This window comes from Pongo abelii, chromosome 10 (genome assembly GCF_028885655.2).
Source record: "Pongo abelii isolate AG06213 chromosome 10, NHGRI_mPonAbe1-v2.0_pri, whole genome shotgun sequence".
In the NCBI taxonomy this organism is placed as follows: Eukaryota; Metazoa; Chordata; class Mammalia; order Primates; family Hominidae; genus Pongo; species Pongo abelii.
Genome location: NC_071995.2, coordinates 67646066 through 67664907, shown reverse-complemented (window position 1 = coordinate 67664907; position 18842 = coordinate 67646066). Strand labels below are relative to the sequence as shown.

Sequence of the window (18842 nt, the reverse complement as noted above, 5' to 3'; positions counted from 1 at the left end):
CTAAATTATGACATGCTCAATGAGCCTGTGTGGTTGAATTCAGCTATAAAATCAAGCCAGCAATTGCTCAGAGCAGATGAAGAAATTCTCTATTAATTCTAAAATGAGTTTTTACTCAACACAGACCACGGTTGAGAAAAACAAAATGATTTCTTCTCATGTACCTGATTTCATTGCCTGCCTAGCTCCTTTTTCCCTGAGTCTGGAACCTTCACCCACCTGGATGAATGGTCACATGGCCTGGTGGCTTAATCTTTTCAGTTTGCCCATTCCAAGAACAGGCTCAACTCTCTCACATTAAATGTGATCCAAAAGCCAGAGAGTGCGGTGAGGCCAAGCTCTATTTGTTGTGTTCTCTCCCTGCTTTGTAAAGATAACTCTGCCCTGATGCTGGGGTTTGCAGTTCAGTAAGGAAATGGCCCACTAACTTTTTCTCAATTTTCCAAGAATTTTAGAGATGACTGGCCCCCAGCAAAACAAAGAAGGCTGTTATCTCCCCTTCCTTTATTGTCCTGTCTATTTCATGGTGTATCGCCTCCACCACTCCAGGCATCCACTTTCAGCCTGGTTCAGCTAAGCTACGGAAAATATTTTAAATGGAATGGAGAAATGTAAAATTTGCCATGAAAGTAAAGATTTGTTTAAATCTTAAAAATACACCTCTTCTTTTTAGTGTTTTTCCCTCTAGCTTCCTTCTTCTCCAGATAAATTGATTCAATTTTTTTTCTTTTTTTTTGAGACAGAGTCTCACTTTGTCGCCCAGAGCTGGAGTGCAGTGGCACAATCTCTGCTCACTGCAACCTCCACCTCCTGGGTTTAAGCGATTCTCCTGCCTCAGCCTCCTGAGTAGCTTGGATTACAGGGGCCTGCTATCACACCTGGCTAATTTTTTTGTATTTTTAGTAGAGACGGGGTTTCACCATGTTGGCCAGGCTGGTCTGGAACTACTGACCTCAAGCAATCCACCCATCTTGGCCTCCCAAAGTGCTGGGATTATAGGCATGACCCACCACACCCTGTTTGATTCCATTTTAAATCATTTTTCTGATATCTTATTGTCATAAAATCTACTCTCTGAGAATCTACTGAGCCCAAGTGGCCATGTGTTATAATGGGATAAGGAAAACCAATGTTTTCCTTTATAAATCTGAACAAGTCTCCATTCTTCTGAACTTCTTATTCTCATCTGTAAAATGGGCTCTTTTCTGGCTTATTTCACTGGGCCTTCATGAGGCGTCGTGAGAGAAAGCTGGGAATGCAGCAGCACCGTATGGATGGCAAGCACGACTGGGGATTAATGTTCCCATGGATTCACTATGAACTTCAGAAAAAGCCCTTCTTCTCTTCCTCATTTAGTCACTTGTTTGCCAGGATCTACTTATTCTACAGGATTCTAACCTCTTTCATTCAGGAAGCTTTTCTTCTTTTTTTAGAGAAAGGTCCTGTTATGTTGCCCAGGCTGGCCTTGAACTCCCTAACTCAAGAGATCTGCCTGTCTCAGCCTCCGGAGAAGCTGGGGCTTACAGACATGCGCCACTGTGCCTGGCTCAGAAAACTTTTCTTCTAAGACACACACCATTAAGCTTCCAAATTATTAATCTAGTCATTTCTCTTTTGGCTTTTTTTTCCTTTCATATGCTTCCCAACTCCTCCCATATCTTCTTTTTCTGCAGTGTTTTTTTGTCATATTTCTTCACTGTCCACCATATCCCAGGCCTCATCACCATGGCAATGAATTCCTCCTCTAACCCATTATGTGTCTCCATCCCCTCAATCAAAACATGGAACTGGAGAAAAGTAGTTGCTTCTGTTTTCTCCGCTATAAATCTAGAGGATTTAGAACCCCTGGTTCAAAGTTAGAAGACCCTCTTGAGGTATCTAATCTCCCTAAACCTGGTCCTGGATCAGTTAATTAGAAAGAACAACTACAACTGTAAAAACTCCTAAGCAAGAGCAAGTTGAAACCTAATTCCCCCTGCCCCTCTCTCATCACAATCATCTACATGATCAACAACAAACATCTTCTGATGTGCTGGGCTATTAACAGTAACAACCAAGGATTTCCTCATTTCGTCTTGTTGAACTATGTCAGATAGGTCCTCAATCCTTTTGCACACTTTTTTGTTTTTTTAGTTTTATGGACTTTAATTTTTGGGACAGGCTTTTCCACTCATGTGGCCACTGAGTCGAAAGAACCAATTCAAAAATACCAGGATCATTCTCTTTTTGCAAATTTACAAAACCCAGAAAAAATATTCCTATTCACTGGCAAAGCTTGAGAGACAGAATCCTAACAAACATTCACCTCTCTCCAAACTCTCTTCATCACCTCCACCTGTGCAGTCAGCTCATGCCTGGCCATGGCAAATGGAAAACGCACCAATTTCCCTGTAAAATAGAGACCAAAAAACCACATTTGCTCAAATAATTAATTCAGTTTGGAGATTACATTTTTGTGTTTTATTTTGTTTTGTCTCTGAGTTAATTCAGAAAGTGGACTCAAACCTTCCTTTTGCCACAGGTAGATTTGGCCAGGTCGTTACCTAGAATCATCTTCTCTAATCTAATTTTAGACATTTGCCAGAAGCAGCAAAGGGAATGTTGTATCTTGTATCCTGAAAACAAATAAGAACATTTCTAAAATGGGTTTTGCACAAAAGCACTGGTGTGTTCCAGGTTCTTTGTCTAGGCCAGTGGCTCTCAGCCAGAGATGGCTTTGCACCCAGAAGATATTTGACAATGTCTGGAGATAATTTTAGTTGTCATGCTGGGGAGTATTTCTGGCATCCATTGGGTAGAGGCCAGAAATGCTGCTAAACATCCTACAAGGCACAGGACAGACGTCCACAACTATTTGGCCCAATATACCAAGTTTGAGAAAGCTGATTTAGGCCAATAAGAAGGTAAAAATGAGACAACCATCAAGGAGATTAATGATGAGAGATGAGCTAGAGGAAGAAATAGAACTAGGAGAGAACAGATTAGCCCAGCAACAGGCTAAATTCCTATTCTATGTACAAGCTGTGAAATAATTACCATTTCTCCCTTGATGATAGAGGATCTGATATCTCAAATTCAGAAAAATCAGATTTGAACCCCGAGGTTCATGCTTAGATTCCTTGAATGGCTCCTACCAGTAAGAGTAGCTAAATGCCATTGCTGGCATGATTGTAATTTCCTTAGATTATAGTTTATATAAAGAGTGACAACAGATCCGGCACAGTGGCTCATGCCAATAATCCCAGCACTTTGGGAGGCCAAGGCTGGCGGGTCGCTTGAGGTCAGGGGTTTGAGACTAGCCTGGCTAACATGGCAAAATCCTGTCTCTACTAAAAAAAATACAAAAATTAGCCGGGCGTGGTGGCACACATCTGTAATCCCAGCTCTTGGGAGGCTGAGGCATGAGAATCACTTGAACCCAGGAGGCGGAGGTTGCAGTGAACTGAGATCATGCTACTGCACTCCAGCCTGAGCAACAGAGCAAGTCTGTCTCAAATAATAATAAGAAATTCTTACCAATATTATTGAAGAACTTGCAATAAACTGCTAGACTGAGGATAGACAACTGATCTAGCTTCAGCTTTCATATGTGTCTTTCTTAGGACTGAACAAACTATCTTCTAGACATGTAATTTGGCACTTTATGTAGAAAGGACTTTTTAGTAGAAAATAGTTACAATGGATTGGGTCAGTTTACTACCTTCCCTGGGCCAAGCAAACTCATGGATTCCTCTGCCTCAGACTTCCAGGAGAATAACATCAAGGAATTGGTGAAATCCTGGATGATGTCACCAGTTGGACTTGTATTCATAGTCATTCATGAAACAGTAAGCAACTATTGAGTGTCAGGCATTCCGCTAAAAGCTGAGTGTCCGGGAAGTTCTGTCCCTCCCACCCTCCCTAATGGATCTGCTACTCTCTCTGCAGGTCCTGGGAAATAAGAACATGCCTTCTGAAGTTCATTCATGTTTGCCCCTGAGTTTGTTTTCTTCATCCCCAATCCCGTTCCCCGTCCTAACTATTTTAGTTTGTTTAACATGAAGCCCTTTGCTTGTATACATTCTTATAAAATGCATACTGTTTTGTGTGCAAATGTTTTTGTAGTATAGGTCTCATCTGTTTGTTTTTCACTTAGTACTATGTTTTTCAGATCCTCCCAAATTCCCTCTTGTAAATCTTGTCTACTGCCCCAATTGCTTCTAGCTGCTGCGTACTCCAGGATGTCTTATATCTCACTTACATACTGTCCCAATTGCCTCCACCTCCCTCCAGAGACCCTGGGGACCTCCCTCCAGAGACCCTAGGGACCCATAGAAGAGTTTCTTTGGGGTGTAGACCCACGAACAGGTTGACCTCCAGAAGTGTCCTTGCATCTCTACATCCCTTTCCCCAACCCCAAGCTTGGCATCGCCTCACTATCTGTTTTTTCCAGTCTGAAAAATGTAAAGGGATGCCTAATTGTTGTTTAATTGACATTTATCTCATTACTAATGCCATTAAGCATCTCTTCATGTGCCTGTGCATCCTTTTAGGACTCTTCTTCTGAAAATTGCCTTTTCAACTTCTTTGCTTTTTTATCTAATGGAGTTTCTATACTTTTCTTATTCATTTTCAGGAGTTCCTTCTTTTTCTAGACTAATAATAGACCCTTGTTTGTTTCAGACATTGTGGTGGTCTTTTCTGATCCTTTGTGTGTCTATTAAAAGTATCCATGGTATTTGTTGAATAGAAATCCTTAATTTAATATAATCGAATTCATCAATTTTTTTGTTTTATGCTTTTGAAGTTTTGTATGAGAAATCCTTCCCCATCCCTCTCTCATGATATTCTCCTACATTTTTTGTCCTATTTCCTTTACAGTGTTAAGTAGGGATAAGTTCTGTTTTTTTTTTTCTCCATAGAGCGAGCCAATTATCCCCCCATCTACTAAACAACCTTTCATAAGTTCTACATATTTTTTGCGAATTAGATACACTTGTAGGAAACAAACAGCATCTGAAAGAGGGGAGAAAGAGGGTGATATGAGAGGAAGAAAAGAAATAAAACTCCAGCTCCTCCCCACTAAATACTAACTTCCTTCCAAATGCCTGCCCTCCTGCTACCTGTGAGTGGTGACGTTTCCCCTTTCAGAGCTTGGGGCATAGCACTCATTTGCACAAAAGCTGACTAAAAATAGGCCAACTCTTGTATCAGACTAAACTGCAAGAGTAAAGCCTGCTACTTAAGGAGCTGTTGCTTAAGGAGAAACAGAGATGATAGTTCTGGATCCTTCAACACTCAGAAGAAGGCAGGAGCAAATCCAGAGAGGTGGAGTCCACAATCAAATTCTATTTAGAGCCTGGGATCAGCAAAGGTGGAGGCTTACACCAAATGGCCAGCATCTCTTGTTCTTACTTGCTGAGGTCTGCTCTGCGCCTACAGTCTAAGTCTTTACTCCCCTTTACACCTCAAAGATGGGTGAATACTGAGTGTTTACTGCCCTCTTTGGCTCTATCCTTAGAAATCAGCTGCCATGCTTGGATGGTTGCAGATGGGTTCAGAAGTGAATGAATCTCATTTTTTTTTATTCCCCAAGGAACAAAACTTTCTGGAAGTGGCAGCATCTTCAATTCTAATGATAAGCTTGGTATTAATCCACATGGTTACTGGACCCTACTGACTCCAAAGGAAAAGCACAACCAAGATTAGAAAACACTTTCAATCAGTCATTTTTTCCAAATAAAAATGGAATCCGATTACTTTCATAACTAAACAATGGAGGAAGACAGGCAGATTTCTGTCACATTCATTCACCTCTCTTCAACATGGTTTTGCTCCCCCTGGCCCTGATGCAGAGGCTATGTGCCCCGATACTCTGCAGGGAAAAAGGTTTAGCTGGTGAGGGGCCGGGTGGGACAATGCCCTTCTCATCGGTACAGTGGAAATGAGACATGTGACCACTTGCCTTAGAAGGCAGCCAGGCCTTTCCACTGGGATGTAAGCTCTATTCACTGGCTTTTTCAACCAGTGCATCTCCAGTGATTAGAAAAGTGTCTGACCATATAAAAAAAAAAAAATAGGTGCATAGAAGCTTGAAGGAAAGAAAAAAATAAATAAATAAAACCAAATCAGATCTAGATCCAAAGTTAGTAGACCTGAAAATCTCAATCAAGTGTAACCACAAACTTAGCTGTGTGATCTCAGTCAAGTTACTTGAATACTCTGGACTTCTTTTGCTCATCTCTAAATGAATGGTTAGACTAAGTGATTTAAAATCCCTCTCAAGGCCAGTCACAGTAGCTCATGCCTGTAATCCCAACACTTTGGGAGGCCAAGACTGGTGGTTCACTTGAGGTCAGGAGTTTGAGACCATCCTGGCCAACATGGCGAAACCCCATCTCTACTAAAAATACAAAAAATTAGCCGAGCATGGTGACAGGTGCCTGTAATCCCAGCTACTCGGGAGGCTGAGGCAGGAGAATCACTTGAACCTGGGGGGCGGAGGTTGCAGTGAGCCGAGATCATGCCACTGCACTCCAGCCTGGATGACAGAGCGAGACTCCATCCCAAATAAATAAATACATAAATAAATAAATAAATAAATAAATAAATCCTTCTCAAATGCCGGTTCCAGTAACATCTCTGGAGATTCTATACCTGGGGGAGGAAGAAAGAGACAGTTGTGATGAACATTAGAAAATTGACCTAAATGGTGAAAGAAAAAGGAAAGTGAGATCAGGAAAGGGAGGGTTAACAACTATTGGGTACTTATGATGTGCCTGGTGTTTTATATATATCACTTCAATCGGTCCTCACGACAGCTACAAAGCCCTATTACCCATTAAATAGGAGGAATATAGAAAAGCTAAATAACTTGCTACAGGTTACACAACAATTAAAATTTCAATCTGGGATTTGAACACAGGTCCCCTAGGCTCATTGCTGATTCTACTATTCCACACCGCATCCATAACAGTTAACTAGGTTAGGATAGAAAGTTATGTTTCCAGCACACAGCTGATGAACAGTCAATCACCAATCACTGTAACCACTCAACCACCTCTGCCAACTTATGCTTTGAGGTCCATGGAGGAACCTTGGGAAACCAACATTTATTGAACCTATTAGGTGGCAGTTACTGCAGTAAGTGCTGTCCATACCTTATCACATTTAATTCTCTTAACAAGCTGTGAAGTATCTCTATGCCCATTTTATAGGTAAGGAAACTGGGGTTTGGGGAAAAATCTTAGTGTTTCGGGAAGGCTTAACAAAAACTCAGTGAGCTCTAGCCCTTCCAAAAGCTTACCCATCAGTCTGCCCTTAGCCATCCTCTAGCAGATGTGTGGTAATATTATAATAAACCAGTACTGAACACTCTGCCAAATAACTAGAGCAAAATTTGTGCTCTAATTCAATTGGCCATCCCTTTCACCCTGGCATTTCATCCACCAGAAAAAATAAAAACCAAATATCATCAAACAAAAGAGGCCCCCATAGGTTCTTCAATTCTCATATTTATATAAATGCCATTGAAGTCCCAAGAAAAGTGCCAAATAAATTTAAGGCCCAAAACCAAATAGCTGCCGGATTTGAATCTACGTTCTTCTAATAGTTAACTGTAAATAAAAATGTAAATTGAATAAATTACATGTATTACAATCAGCAATGATTTATCAATTATACTAAAAATACTATTTTAAAAAATAGCTAAACAATTAGCTATTTGCCAGTCAAATGCCCTGTCAAATGGCCAGTCAAATGGCCTGGAAAAATAAAATAGCATTAAACATAATACTAGCAAAAGAAAGTGGAGTTTGTGTCATAATCAAAACCCAATACTGTACTTATATGCCTAACAACACTACTCCCAGTGGAACCATAACTAAAGCATTACAGAATCTGTCCCATCAAATAAGCTAGCCAAAAATTCTGAACTAAACAATCCCTTCACAAATTTAATAAAAAATTGGTTCAGTAAATTAAAAAAAAAACCATAACTAAAGCATTACAGAATCTTACTGTCCTATCAAATAAGCTAGCCAAAAATTCTGAACTAAACAATCCCTTCACAAATTTAATAAAAAATTGGTTCAGTAAATAAAAAAAACTTATGTCCTCAATCCTCATCTCTCTAGCCATTAAAATAGTTACTTATTCTCATAAAATACTGCATCATACCCTGTGCCCAAAAATTAATACAAAAACTTATGAAAACAACTCTCACTAAAACCTCTTAAAATCCTCCTCCCCCTAATTCAAATAAACTTCTCCTTCTAAAAGACCAAGTAAGACAACAGAGCCAAATGATGCTAAAAGACATTTTTTTTTAAGTTATAACAATTACTTATCACATTTAATTCTCTTAACGAGCTGTGAAGTATCTCTATGCCCATTTTATAGGTAAGGAAACTGGGGTTTGGGGAAATAAACTACCGTACCCATGTCACAGAGCTGATAATTAGCAGAGTTGGGTTTCAAAATCAGGCCTGCACATAAACCATGAGGCAAATATGTGACTTCCCTGAAGGATAGCCCAACCCTAGAGCTTATTTATAAATACATTCCCTGCAGTTGTACCTGCTCCCCTCCTGCTCCCTTGCTTCCCTGGCAACAACTTAAACTCTTGGGTATAATATGGGATTGTACTTTGTCATTAGTCAAAGCTAGTTTGGGTGCCTGAAACACATCTGAAGATCCAATGCAAGACCAGCAATTCCTTCTTCTTTGTACACATGTGAGGTTTTTAGGTCCTGGAACCATGCTTCAGAACACTGAAATTACATTAAATGTGTGGTGGCCTATGTGAATTCAACTCTGTGAGTTTGGCGAAGAAAAGAGAAGCACCTGTATACGTGTAGAAAGAAAAGACCATTCTCCCTTCTCCCCTTCTCCCCAGGAAACAGATGCCTAAGAATGAGTGGAAGATGGAAGATATAAAAATCCCACTCCCTCAGCCTCAATTCCAGTGTGCTAAGAGTGATCCTGGTGGTTAAAGGTACAACACTCGGATCTTTCAAAACAACTTGGCTCCTAAACACAAGCCAACAATCTCATCAGCTGCTCAACTGAAAAGCATTCTCCACGTTTTAGCATCCAGGCATGTGGAGTTCCTAAGAAATGCACTTTATTAATGCCCAACATGGTACCTTCCCAGGAGATTTTAATGGTAATTTTCACTCTACCAGTGTTCTCATGTGTGCTGACTTTAGGGCCCAACCTTCACATATGGTATTACTCACTCAAGGGTTTAAACTGGGGCATTCCAGAAGTACCAGTTTTCATGATGAAAAGTGGAACAGTAGAAGTGCTTAAAACAATTTTACTGAATCTAGTTTTTGTCTTTTTTTTTACATTAAGCAAAATAATGTTTACTAACAAGTTCCTTAATTTAGCAATCTGAAACACAATTAGATATACAATTTTGGTCTGCAGTGGGAAGGTGGCTGGTAGTCTGAATCTGATTTTCAGATAGCTCTGTTTTTTTGGCCAACATGCTCCAATTTACTGCAGTCTCCACCACTCCCTATTGTCCTACACTAGGCCTGCTTCACTCATTTGTTGCCTGCCTGGCCATCATAGGTATCTTGAGTTTGTACTTCTTTTACTAAAGCACCACTAGCTCCATGAAGACCTCAACCACTGTGAGTTCCATAAATGCACTCAGGGAACGAATAAGAAAATGCAGAAGTTAAAGTTCTCAGATCATCTTTCTGCTCACTTCTATAAACTTCCAGCAGCTCCATGCTATCACTCAGACATGTTAAACCTGCATGCTTTTCTCTTGTTGACCTGCCTCTCTGCGTGAAGTACACAGTCACGGTATTCACCCTGGCTGGATGACAGTGTAAATCATCCAACCTGCAGGGACTCCCAGCACCAACCAACCCTGCTTCACCAGGCCTCATTGGCAGCAGGCCTGGCAGAGATGTCAGATCCCAGACAATTCAGGAACAGCATGTCATTGCCATGCCAGTCCCACTCGGGAAACTCGAGCCTCTTCATTCAGGGTTGTATAGCCACAGCTGCTGTTCACGGTACCTGGCAGGCTGGTTGGCTCTTGCCACAGGCGGGGCAGCCAGGAGCCCTCCTGCTATTTCCATCCTTCAGCCTCAGGAGCCATCAGTCACTCCCAGGTCAGCTCCACAGCAATGGGCATGGAGCGCTGTGCAACAGAGAGCACCCCACAGAGAGAGGAGATGAAAAGATTTGGAATGGGTTTTTTTGGGGGGATGGGGGTACAGGGGTTTGAGATGGAGTCTCACTCTGTCATCCAGGCTGGTGTTCAGTGGCACAATCTCGTCTCACTGCAAACTCTGCCTCCTGGGCTCAAGTGATTCTTGTGCCTCGGCCCTCCAAGTAGCTGGGATTACAAGCATGCCCCACCACACCCGGCTAATTTTTGTATTTTTAGTAGAGACGGAGTTTCACCATGCTGGCCAGGCCACTCCTGGTCTCAAGTGATCTGCCCACCTTGGCCTCCCAAAGTGCTGGGATTACAGGCGTGCACCACTGTGCCCAGCTGGGGATATGGACTGTGTTAAAGCCAGCTTTACTCTCCTAAGGACAAAGGCAAGCCAGTAAGTGGAGGAAGAAGAAACAGCTAAGCCAGAGTTGGTAAATCCTGCTGGTGGGAGAGATGGCTAAGGACAAGATCAATCCCCCTCACTGCAGGGGAAATAAAACTTCTAAAAGTTGTAAGTGACCAAAAGTTGATAAAAGACTGGATGTCAGGCAAAACGTCAAATATAAGAGGCAAGAATACGCCCATGCTCTTGAGTTCTCTCCGTGATGGGCACTGGCTTTGTGTTTAGCCAACACAAAGTTTAGAGCCACTTTCCTCTGAATATTACAAGGGATACTCAGAGAGCCTGTGGAAGGAGCACTGAGGCATTTGAAAGCAAAGAGCAGAAAGCCAGGGTCAGAGTAGAAACGACCCTGTCCTTCAGCTGTCCCATCAAGGTCGATGGGGTCTGGCCCCCAGCCACCAGTGCAGTTCTCTGCAGCTGCCTCACCTCCAGTACCCAAGACTAAGGGAGTTGATGTCTCTCCCACACACAGTTTTTGCAAATCCCACTCTGTTGTTACCCCACTGAAACATGCAGCGTAGGGTGGGGCACAGTGGCTCACACCTGTAATCCCAACATTAAGAGGCCAAGGCAAGAGGATTGCTTGAGGCCAGGAGTTTGAGACCCACCTGGGCAACATAGTAAGACCCCATCTCCACAAAAAAAAAAAAAAAAACTTAAAAATTAACCAGGCATGCTGGCACGTGCCTATAGTCCCAGCTACTCAGAAAGCTAAGACAGGAGGATGGCCTGAGCCTAGGAGGTCAAGGCGGCAGTGAGCTATGATCACGCCACTGTGCTCCAGCCTGGGTGACGAAGTGAGACTGTCTCCAAAAGACAAAACATAACAAAAACATGCAGTAAAAATCAGATACAAATATGTGTCCTAGGATTCAGAGCTGTTTAGAGTTGGCGGTGACATCTAAAACTGATACACACAATCCCCCTCCCTCAGGGCCTCCTAGAACCTAAAAGAGCAGATACAGTGTGGCATGGGCATCACTGCCGCCCTGCAGCCACAACACCTGCTGGCTAGGTACCAGCCAGGTATCTTTCCTACATATTTTTCAGCAGACAATGTGTACTTTCCATGGTCTGTGGTCCACAGTATACCAGGGGAGTAAGTTCTTCTTGTTTTTTGTTTGTTTATTTTTCCTAGAGATGGATCTTGATGGATCTTGCTATGTTGCCCAGGCTGGCCTTGAACTCCTGGACTCAAGTGACCCTCCTACCTCAGCCTCTTGAGTAGCTGGGACTACTGGGATATGCCATTGTGCCTGGTTTATGAGCTCTGATTTTACATTCCACATATAAAACATATTTTTATATATGTTTTCATATATGTTTTATATATACATTCCACATAAAAAACATATTACATATTCCACATATAAAACCAAATTTCAAACAAGGCCTGGTCAACATTTGTGAAGAAGTGAGGTCTTTGAACATAAAAGTAAGAATGTGAGCTTTGGGCCGGGCACGGTGGCTCACGCCTGTAATCCCAACACTTTGGGAGGCCCAGGTGGGTGGATCACCTGAGGTCAGGAGTTCGAGAACAGCCTGGCCAACATGGCAAAACCCCATCTCTACTAAAAATACCAAAAAAATTAGCCGGGCTTGGTGGCAGGTGCCTGTAATCCCAGCTACTCAGGAAGCTGAGGCAGGAGAATCACTTGAACCCAGGAGGCAGAGGTTGCAGTAAGCCAAGATTGCACCATGGCACTCCAGCCTGGGTGACAGAGCGAGACTCCGTCTCAAAAAAAAAAAAAAAAAAAAAAAAAATTAGAATATGAGCTTTGGACTTAGATTTCATGGGTTCAAATCTTGGATAGGCCACTTTTGGTGATAAGTTACTTAACCTTTCTGTGACTTGGTTTTCTCACGAATAAAATGGAGATAATAGTAATACCTATTTTTGTGGGTATTAATAAACTCATATTACACCGCTAGCCATATAGCATACACAATAAATACTTGCTATCATGTTTATATCATCATATTATTAAACAGTACGGTGATTAAGAGCTGAGGCACTGCTCTAGTCGGGCTCAAACACTTACTAGCTGTGAGACCTTGAGCAAGCTACCCAACATCCCTTAGCCTCAATTTCATCAACTACAAAATTGTGTTAATGCCAGAACCTTGTCAGATTGTTTGAAAAATTAAATGAAATTGTGAAGATAAAGCTATTAATACAGGGTCTGATGCAAAGTTATGACTCAATAATTATTAATTATTTTTAATATTAGTTAATAAAATGGGCCAAATTTTGGAGCAAAAGATTTGGGATTTTTTTTCCTCCCCTCCTCAGATTTCATAATTTTTAATGTTTCTTCCCTGAAAGTATATAAATGACTATTTTGCGAAGTCAAATATCTATGGACATTATTTCTGAAATCTCCTACCTTGGACCGATTTGATAAAAACAGCATGTAACAAACTCCACGTGGCAGAAGCAAAGGCCGAGGGAGGAACACAAGCGAGGGTTGCTCCACGCTGCCTTCAGGTGGCAGCACTTAGCGTGGCGCGCCTCAAAAAGCCCAGATGAAAGCCTCCACTTCAATCCGTCTGAAACCAAGGGTGGAAGCTATGTTCATCCCTGAGGTCGACTGGAGATTCTCAGATGCACTTGACATTGCCTCCAGGGAAGGAGGCTTGGGACATGGATGGACAGGGCTGGGGCGATCAGGGCTGCCCCTAACATATGCAGAGCCCCTGTATATGTAAATAATTTGAGTCATTCCAAATCAGTATGTCGAAAAAAACAAAACACTGCACCAGACCCAGGAGTGACCCATGCATCAGTCAGGTTCCTGCTGGAAGCAGGACCTGCAGGAAACCCCATACGCCTTAGAGTGCCTTGTCCAGATGACATTACCAGCCCCACCAGTCCCAGGCACCAGGGAAGGACTTGAATATGAGAAACTTTAGAGGAAGATGCTTCAAAGCACAGAGGGGCTTTTGGACAGAAAAGGCCTTTCTTATGGGCAGGGGTTTTGCATCCCTGAGTCCAAGATAATACACAAGCACACACACTATAATTATTTCTTTAAGCTCTTGTTAATGTTTAAAATCCCTCCTAAATGGATTGCTTATCAAAGACAGAATCCAAGAAACTGGCAGCTGAGGGTCTTATCAGGAGGGGGAAATGGGCTGAGCATGGTGGCTCACGCCTGTAATCCCAGCACTTTGGGAGGCCGAGGCGGGTGGATCACCGGAGGTCAGGAGTTCGAGACCAGTTTGACAAACATGGAGAATCTCTTCAAATCAGTGGGGAATGTGGAATGGAGAGTCTCTTCATCTGCAGGACATCAAGGAATAGACCTCAGAGGCTGCTGATACCCACTGGCTCTCAGCTGGATGGAGTAAATGCATTCACAGTAGGTCTCCACGTCACTGACCTTCAGTTCTTAGAACCTTGGGGTGAGAAGGAAATTTTTGTGTCACCTGGTTCAGTGCCTTGTTGTGTGGTAGAATTCTCTCTACAGTCACCCTGCCAAGATTCACCCAGCTGGAATCCCTTTAGTGAAAGACAATTCACCCTTCCTGAGACAACACACTGTGTGCTGGGACATTACACTCTTTAGAGGCCTTCTCCATGTTGAGCGAAAAGCTGTCCTCTGACAGCCAGATCCCACTGGTTCTCATTCTGCCTCTGGGTCCACACCTAAGAAGTCCATCCTCCTGCCCGCTCAGGACCTGCCTCAAACATCTGAAGAGTATGATGCTTCTATACATGCCCTCAACACACACACACACACACACACACACACACACACACACACACACACTTCGTTTCTTGAGACCAAACCTTGCCAAACCAAGAATCAAATTGTTCTTTACATCTGATGATCTTGAGTCCTTCCACTGTCCTGATCTGTCTCTACTGGAGGTGTCATAAATGGTCCTACTCAAATGTGCACCCAGAAGCAAGCACAATACTCCCCATATTTGGTGGGTGGGAAGTGGAATTTTTTTTTAACCAGTGCAAAGTAGAGCAACAAAATCAGCCTCCCTGTTAGGAACACTCAGCTTCTATCCATGTGGCCCACGATGCCAGGGGTCATGCCTGTTCTGTGGGCTGCTGTACCTCCCAGAACCTAGACCACTGTCTGGCACTGGGTAGACACTCAAGAAGTATTTGTTTAATATACATGAATGATATCTTGAAAGTATAAGTTCATTTTTGTTTTACCTTTTTGTAGTAGCAATTAGTGATTGTCGTTGCCAATAGTCAGGAGGAACTTTGGAATTTCATATCTGACATGACTCTGCAGGCTGGGCTATTGGCTACCTGTAGCAAAGTCTAGTAATTGTCTCCCAGTATCCATACTAGGGATGACAAATGACTACATTTGGGCAATAGAATGTGAGCAAAATGTGACAGGTGCAATCTGCAGATCATCTCCTGGAAGGAGAAGCTGTGGCGCTCCCTTTCTGCATTCCTGCTGTCTGGGAGATGGGTGACTGGAGCAATCTTGGAAGCCATGTGTTGAGGATGAGAGGAGCCACCCCCTGACTCTGGACCTGTTTCATGACTTGTGTGACACTGGATTTGGGAGTCCCTTTGTTACAGCATTTCAGCTGGTATCCTAACTAATACAACAACATATCCTGGAATTTTATCTCAGGACCTCTTCATAGTATCAGCCCTCTCTCCCATATTACCGTTTAGTAATATTCCAGATCCTGTTACTGCCAGTACCATAATCACAAGGTCTCTGAGCAACAACGACAATTCCAAGGAGTAACCTTAGGCTTACTGTTGTCAATCAACATTCGACACTCTTGACCGGGCTTAGTGGCTCACACCTGTAATCCCAGCATTTTGGGAGGCCAAGGTGGGCAGATCATTTGAGGTCAACTAGCCAACACGGTGAAACCCCGTCTCTACTGAAAATACAAAAGTTAGCTGGGCGTGGTGGTGCACGCCTGTAATCCCAGCTACTCAGGAGGCTAAGGGACAAGAATCTCTTGAACCTGGGAGGTGGAGGTTGCAGTGAGCCAAGATCACACCACTGTACTCCAGCCTACACTTTAAAAACTCCAAGGCAAAAATATCTGGACAATAGTTGAAAATGAAATTTAATTAAAATATTGAAAGTGTTATTATAAGAAGAAATCATCAAATAAAGACAGAGATGCCAACTTATTTTCTCCTCAAGGTCACCACCAGCGACAGCTTTGCCTTTGATCCTGTTGTTTTCTTTTACCTATTTATGGTGCACCTACTAGTCTCACAGCAACCATGAAGTGTTGGTCATTATTATTTACAGATGAAGAGTCTGAGGGGGCCGGGCTCAGTGGCTCATGCCTGTAATCCCAGCACTTTGGGAGGCCAAGGCAAGCGGATCATGAGGTCAGGAGATCGAGACCATCCTGGCTAACACGGTGAAACCCCGTCTCTACTAAAAATACAAAAAAATTAGCCGTGTGTGGTGGTGGGCACCTTTAGTCCCATTTACTCAGGAGGCTGAGGCAGGAGAATGGCGTGAACCCAGGAGGCGGAGCTTGCAGTGAGCCGAGATTGCGCCACTGCACTCCAGCCTGGGTGACAGAGCGAGACTCTGTCTCAAAAAAAATAAAAAGGGTCTGAGGGTCAGGAAGGTTCACATTGCTTTCTCAAAGCCACACAGCTATCAGGCAGCAGAACCAGCATTCAAGCCTGTCAGTCTCCAGGCAGCAAGTTTCTGTTACCACCCCAGCAAGTAAGACTTTGCCAGTAACAAATAGAACAGGGAGAGAACAGGAGTGTGCTTTTCAGCTTTGAGCTGAGTCTCCTCACTGAGGCTCTGGACTTGCCTCTTCACTGGGTGTTGGCAGGCACCAAGACAGAAGCTGCTGGATTTGTAGAGAAGCCAGCAGTGAGGGAAGTATCTGAATCTGCAGTGGCTTCACAACCATCAAGACAAAATCCAATTTGCCCTCGAATTTTCACACTCAGGGAAACCATGCACGCGCACATACACACAGCAAAAGAAAGTTTGCCAAAGATTCGGGGCGGCAGGCCGGACGTAAACTGTGATCAAAATCACAGAGAGGGCAGTGACAGCCTCCACCCTGAAGGCCAGGAGCATACGACTATCATGGATGACAGAGACATCAGAGAAGATACCTGGAGTGCCACAGAGTTCCCAAGAGGGAACCCAGAGCTGCTGACAGCAACAGACACAGCCCCGCCTGTCCCCACATCCCTTTACCTTGCTTCTGCATCCTCAGGTATGCTGTAGAAGTGCTCTCTGGGAAATTGGGCAATCTATATTACAGGACATATCACAGCAAACTGCAGACAGAGTGAACTTTCAAAGCCTCAGGCCTCATTGTTTCATTCATAATTTGTAAAAATCTTAAAATCTTTCAAAAGACTGAAAACGAAGCCCAAATTCCTCAATATAGCATACAAGGCTCCCTAGCCCTGGCCCCGGTCCCCTCCTCAGCCTCACCTCTCACCACTCCCGTCCTCCTGCCCCAGCCATTCCCCAGCCTCGCTTTGTACCTGCCTTTTCCAGCCTATCTGCCTGTATTTCAGTGCTACCAATGGCCTCGTATCTCTTCCAACCAAAACGTTTGTTTTTCTCCTGAGTGAAACCACCACGCCCAAAAATGGCCTCCATTTGGTTGACTTCTACACATCCTTAAGAGGGTGGCTCTGATGTCACTTTATCTAGAAAACTTTCCCATGCCTTCCAGGCTAGGGCAGGCTACAGAATTCCATATCCTCTGTCTCCCCTATCACAGCACCTATTCCCTATTGGACTGAAGTTCTGTGATGGCACCAAATAGGATGGGACATTTCATTCCATGTCTAACACACAGTAGGACCTTAACAAATATTTGTTGAATTTGCCTTTCTGAGACCATGAGCTCTGTGAGGCTACAGAGGCTACAGGCCCAGGACCTGGTGTGATACCTTTCATATGCTAACCATTCATGACTGTTCTTAGATGAAAACTTTTCCCCTTGTCCCTCCTGCTACCCCGAACCTTTGGCAAACTTTCTTTTGATGTGTGTGTACATGCGCATGTGTGTTTCCCCTGAGTATGAAAATTCTAGGGCAAATTGAATTTTGTCTTGATGGTTGCCAAGGCCCAGACATCACATGTTTCAATGTTACTGGCTCCCACTGAACCAAAGGCAGGGTTTAGTTGAAACTAACTCTACTACCATTTGGCTTCCCAAGGAAAAAACTGCTCCAGACCACGCACAGTGACTCACACCTGTAATCCCAGCACTTTGGGAGGCCAAGGCAGGAGGATCACCTGAGGTCAGGAGTCCAAGACCAGCCTGGCCAGCATGGTGAAACCCCCATCTTTACTGAAAATACAAAAATTAGCCAGGCATGGTGGCTCGTGCTTGTAGTCCCAGCTACTCAGGAGGCTGACGCAGGAGAATTGCTTGAACCCAGGAGGTGGAGGTTGCAGTGAGCCGAGATTATGCCAGTGCACTCCAGCCTGGGCAACAGAGTGAAACTCCATCTCAAAAAAAAAAAAAAGGAAGAAGAAAAAAAGAAAAAAAACGCTACACAAAACAATAGGGCCATTTTATCATGTGCTAATGTGGATCTTATTTTACTCCTAAGAGGTCCTCCCAGGTCAACCAAATTAAACTTCCAAAGATACTCTCCCTCTTTGATTCCATAGAGTCCTTAAGCATCATGGCAACTCCCAACAACCTAGGACAAAATTCATTGTCAGCTGATAGTTGTGACTAATGTTAGTAAGGAGATACATGAGGCATTTCCTAGACACATCTGAAAGACGTGATGCTGAAAAGTCAATAGGTAAATAAAGCAAAAGAGCCCAGGAGAAAGATGCATTTCCATCATTGTGGCTTTGTTCACATTTATTGCCAGTAATCTGTCTGTAACGTCTTTCCGTGAGCTGGACAAAGTGAATTGATCCCGAGTACAAGGGATGGTCAATACCTCACAGAAGCAACTCATCACCATGGCCTTTGCCATGGCTGAGAAATGAAAAAATAGACATCAGGAAGCCAGATTGCTTGCAACAATGAAAAAAACAGCAAAGCAAAAGGAAAAACTCACACCTTCTCAAAACCATCCATCTGAGCTAGGGCTGATTGTGTTTTGTGTCACAAGACCAAGGATTCCAAATCAGACTGACAATGATTGTGCCTCTGATCCAGAGGGCCTTTCACAGCCAGGTACAAATCACCATGAATGACACGTTCCTGGAAACTCTGCCAACTCTGGAGAAGCAGCAGGATGAGGGAGAAAGAGCATGGGATGCAGAATGACGGGACCTGGGGTTTTGTCCCATGGTGCCACTTATTGTG

The 18842-nt window shown here is 43.3% G+C and overlaps 1 protein-coding gene across 1 annotated transcript in view; it reads left to right on the top strand.

Annotated features, from left to right (window-relative positions):
• Positions 1 to 9155, top strand: part of BEST3 (bestrophin 3) — a 59982-nt gene extending 50827 nt beyond the window's left edge. The window contains exon 10 of the mRNA XM_009248024.3: positions 8876 to 9155. Coding sequence (XP_009246299.1) covers positions 8876 to 8972 — 97 coding nt within the window. The 3' untranslated portion in view covers positions 8973 to 9155. The remainder of the gene's footprint in view (positions 1 to 8875) is intronic.
• Positions 9156 to 18842: the final 9687 nt, after the last annotated feature.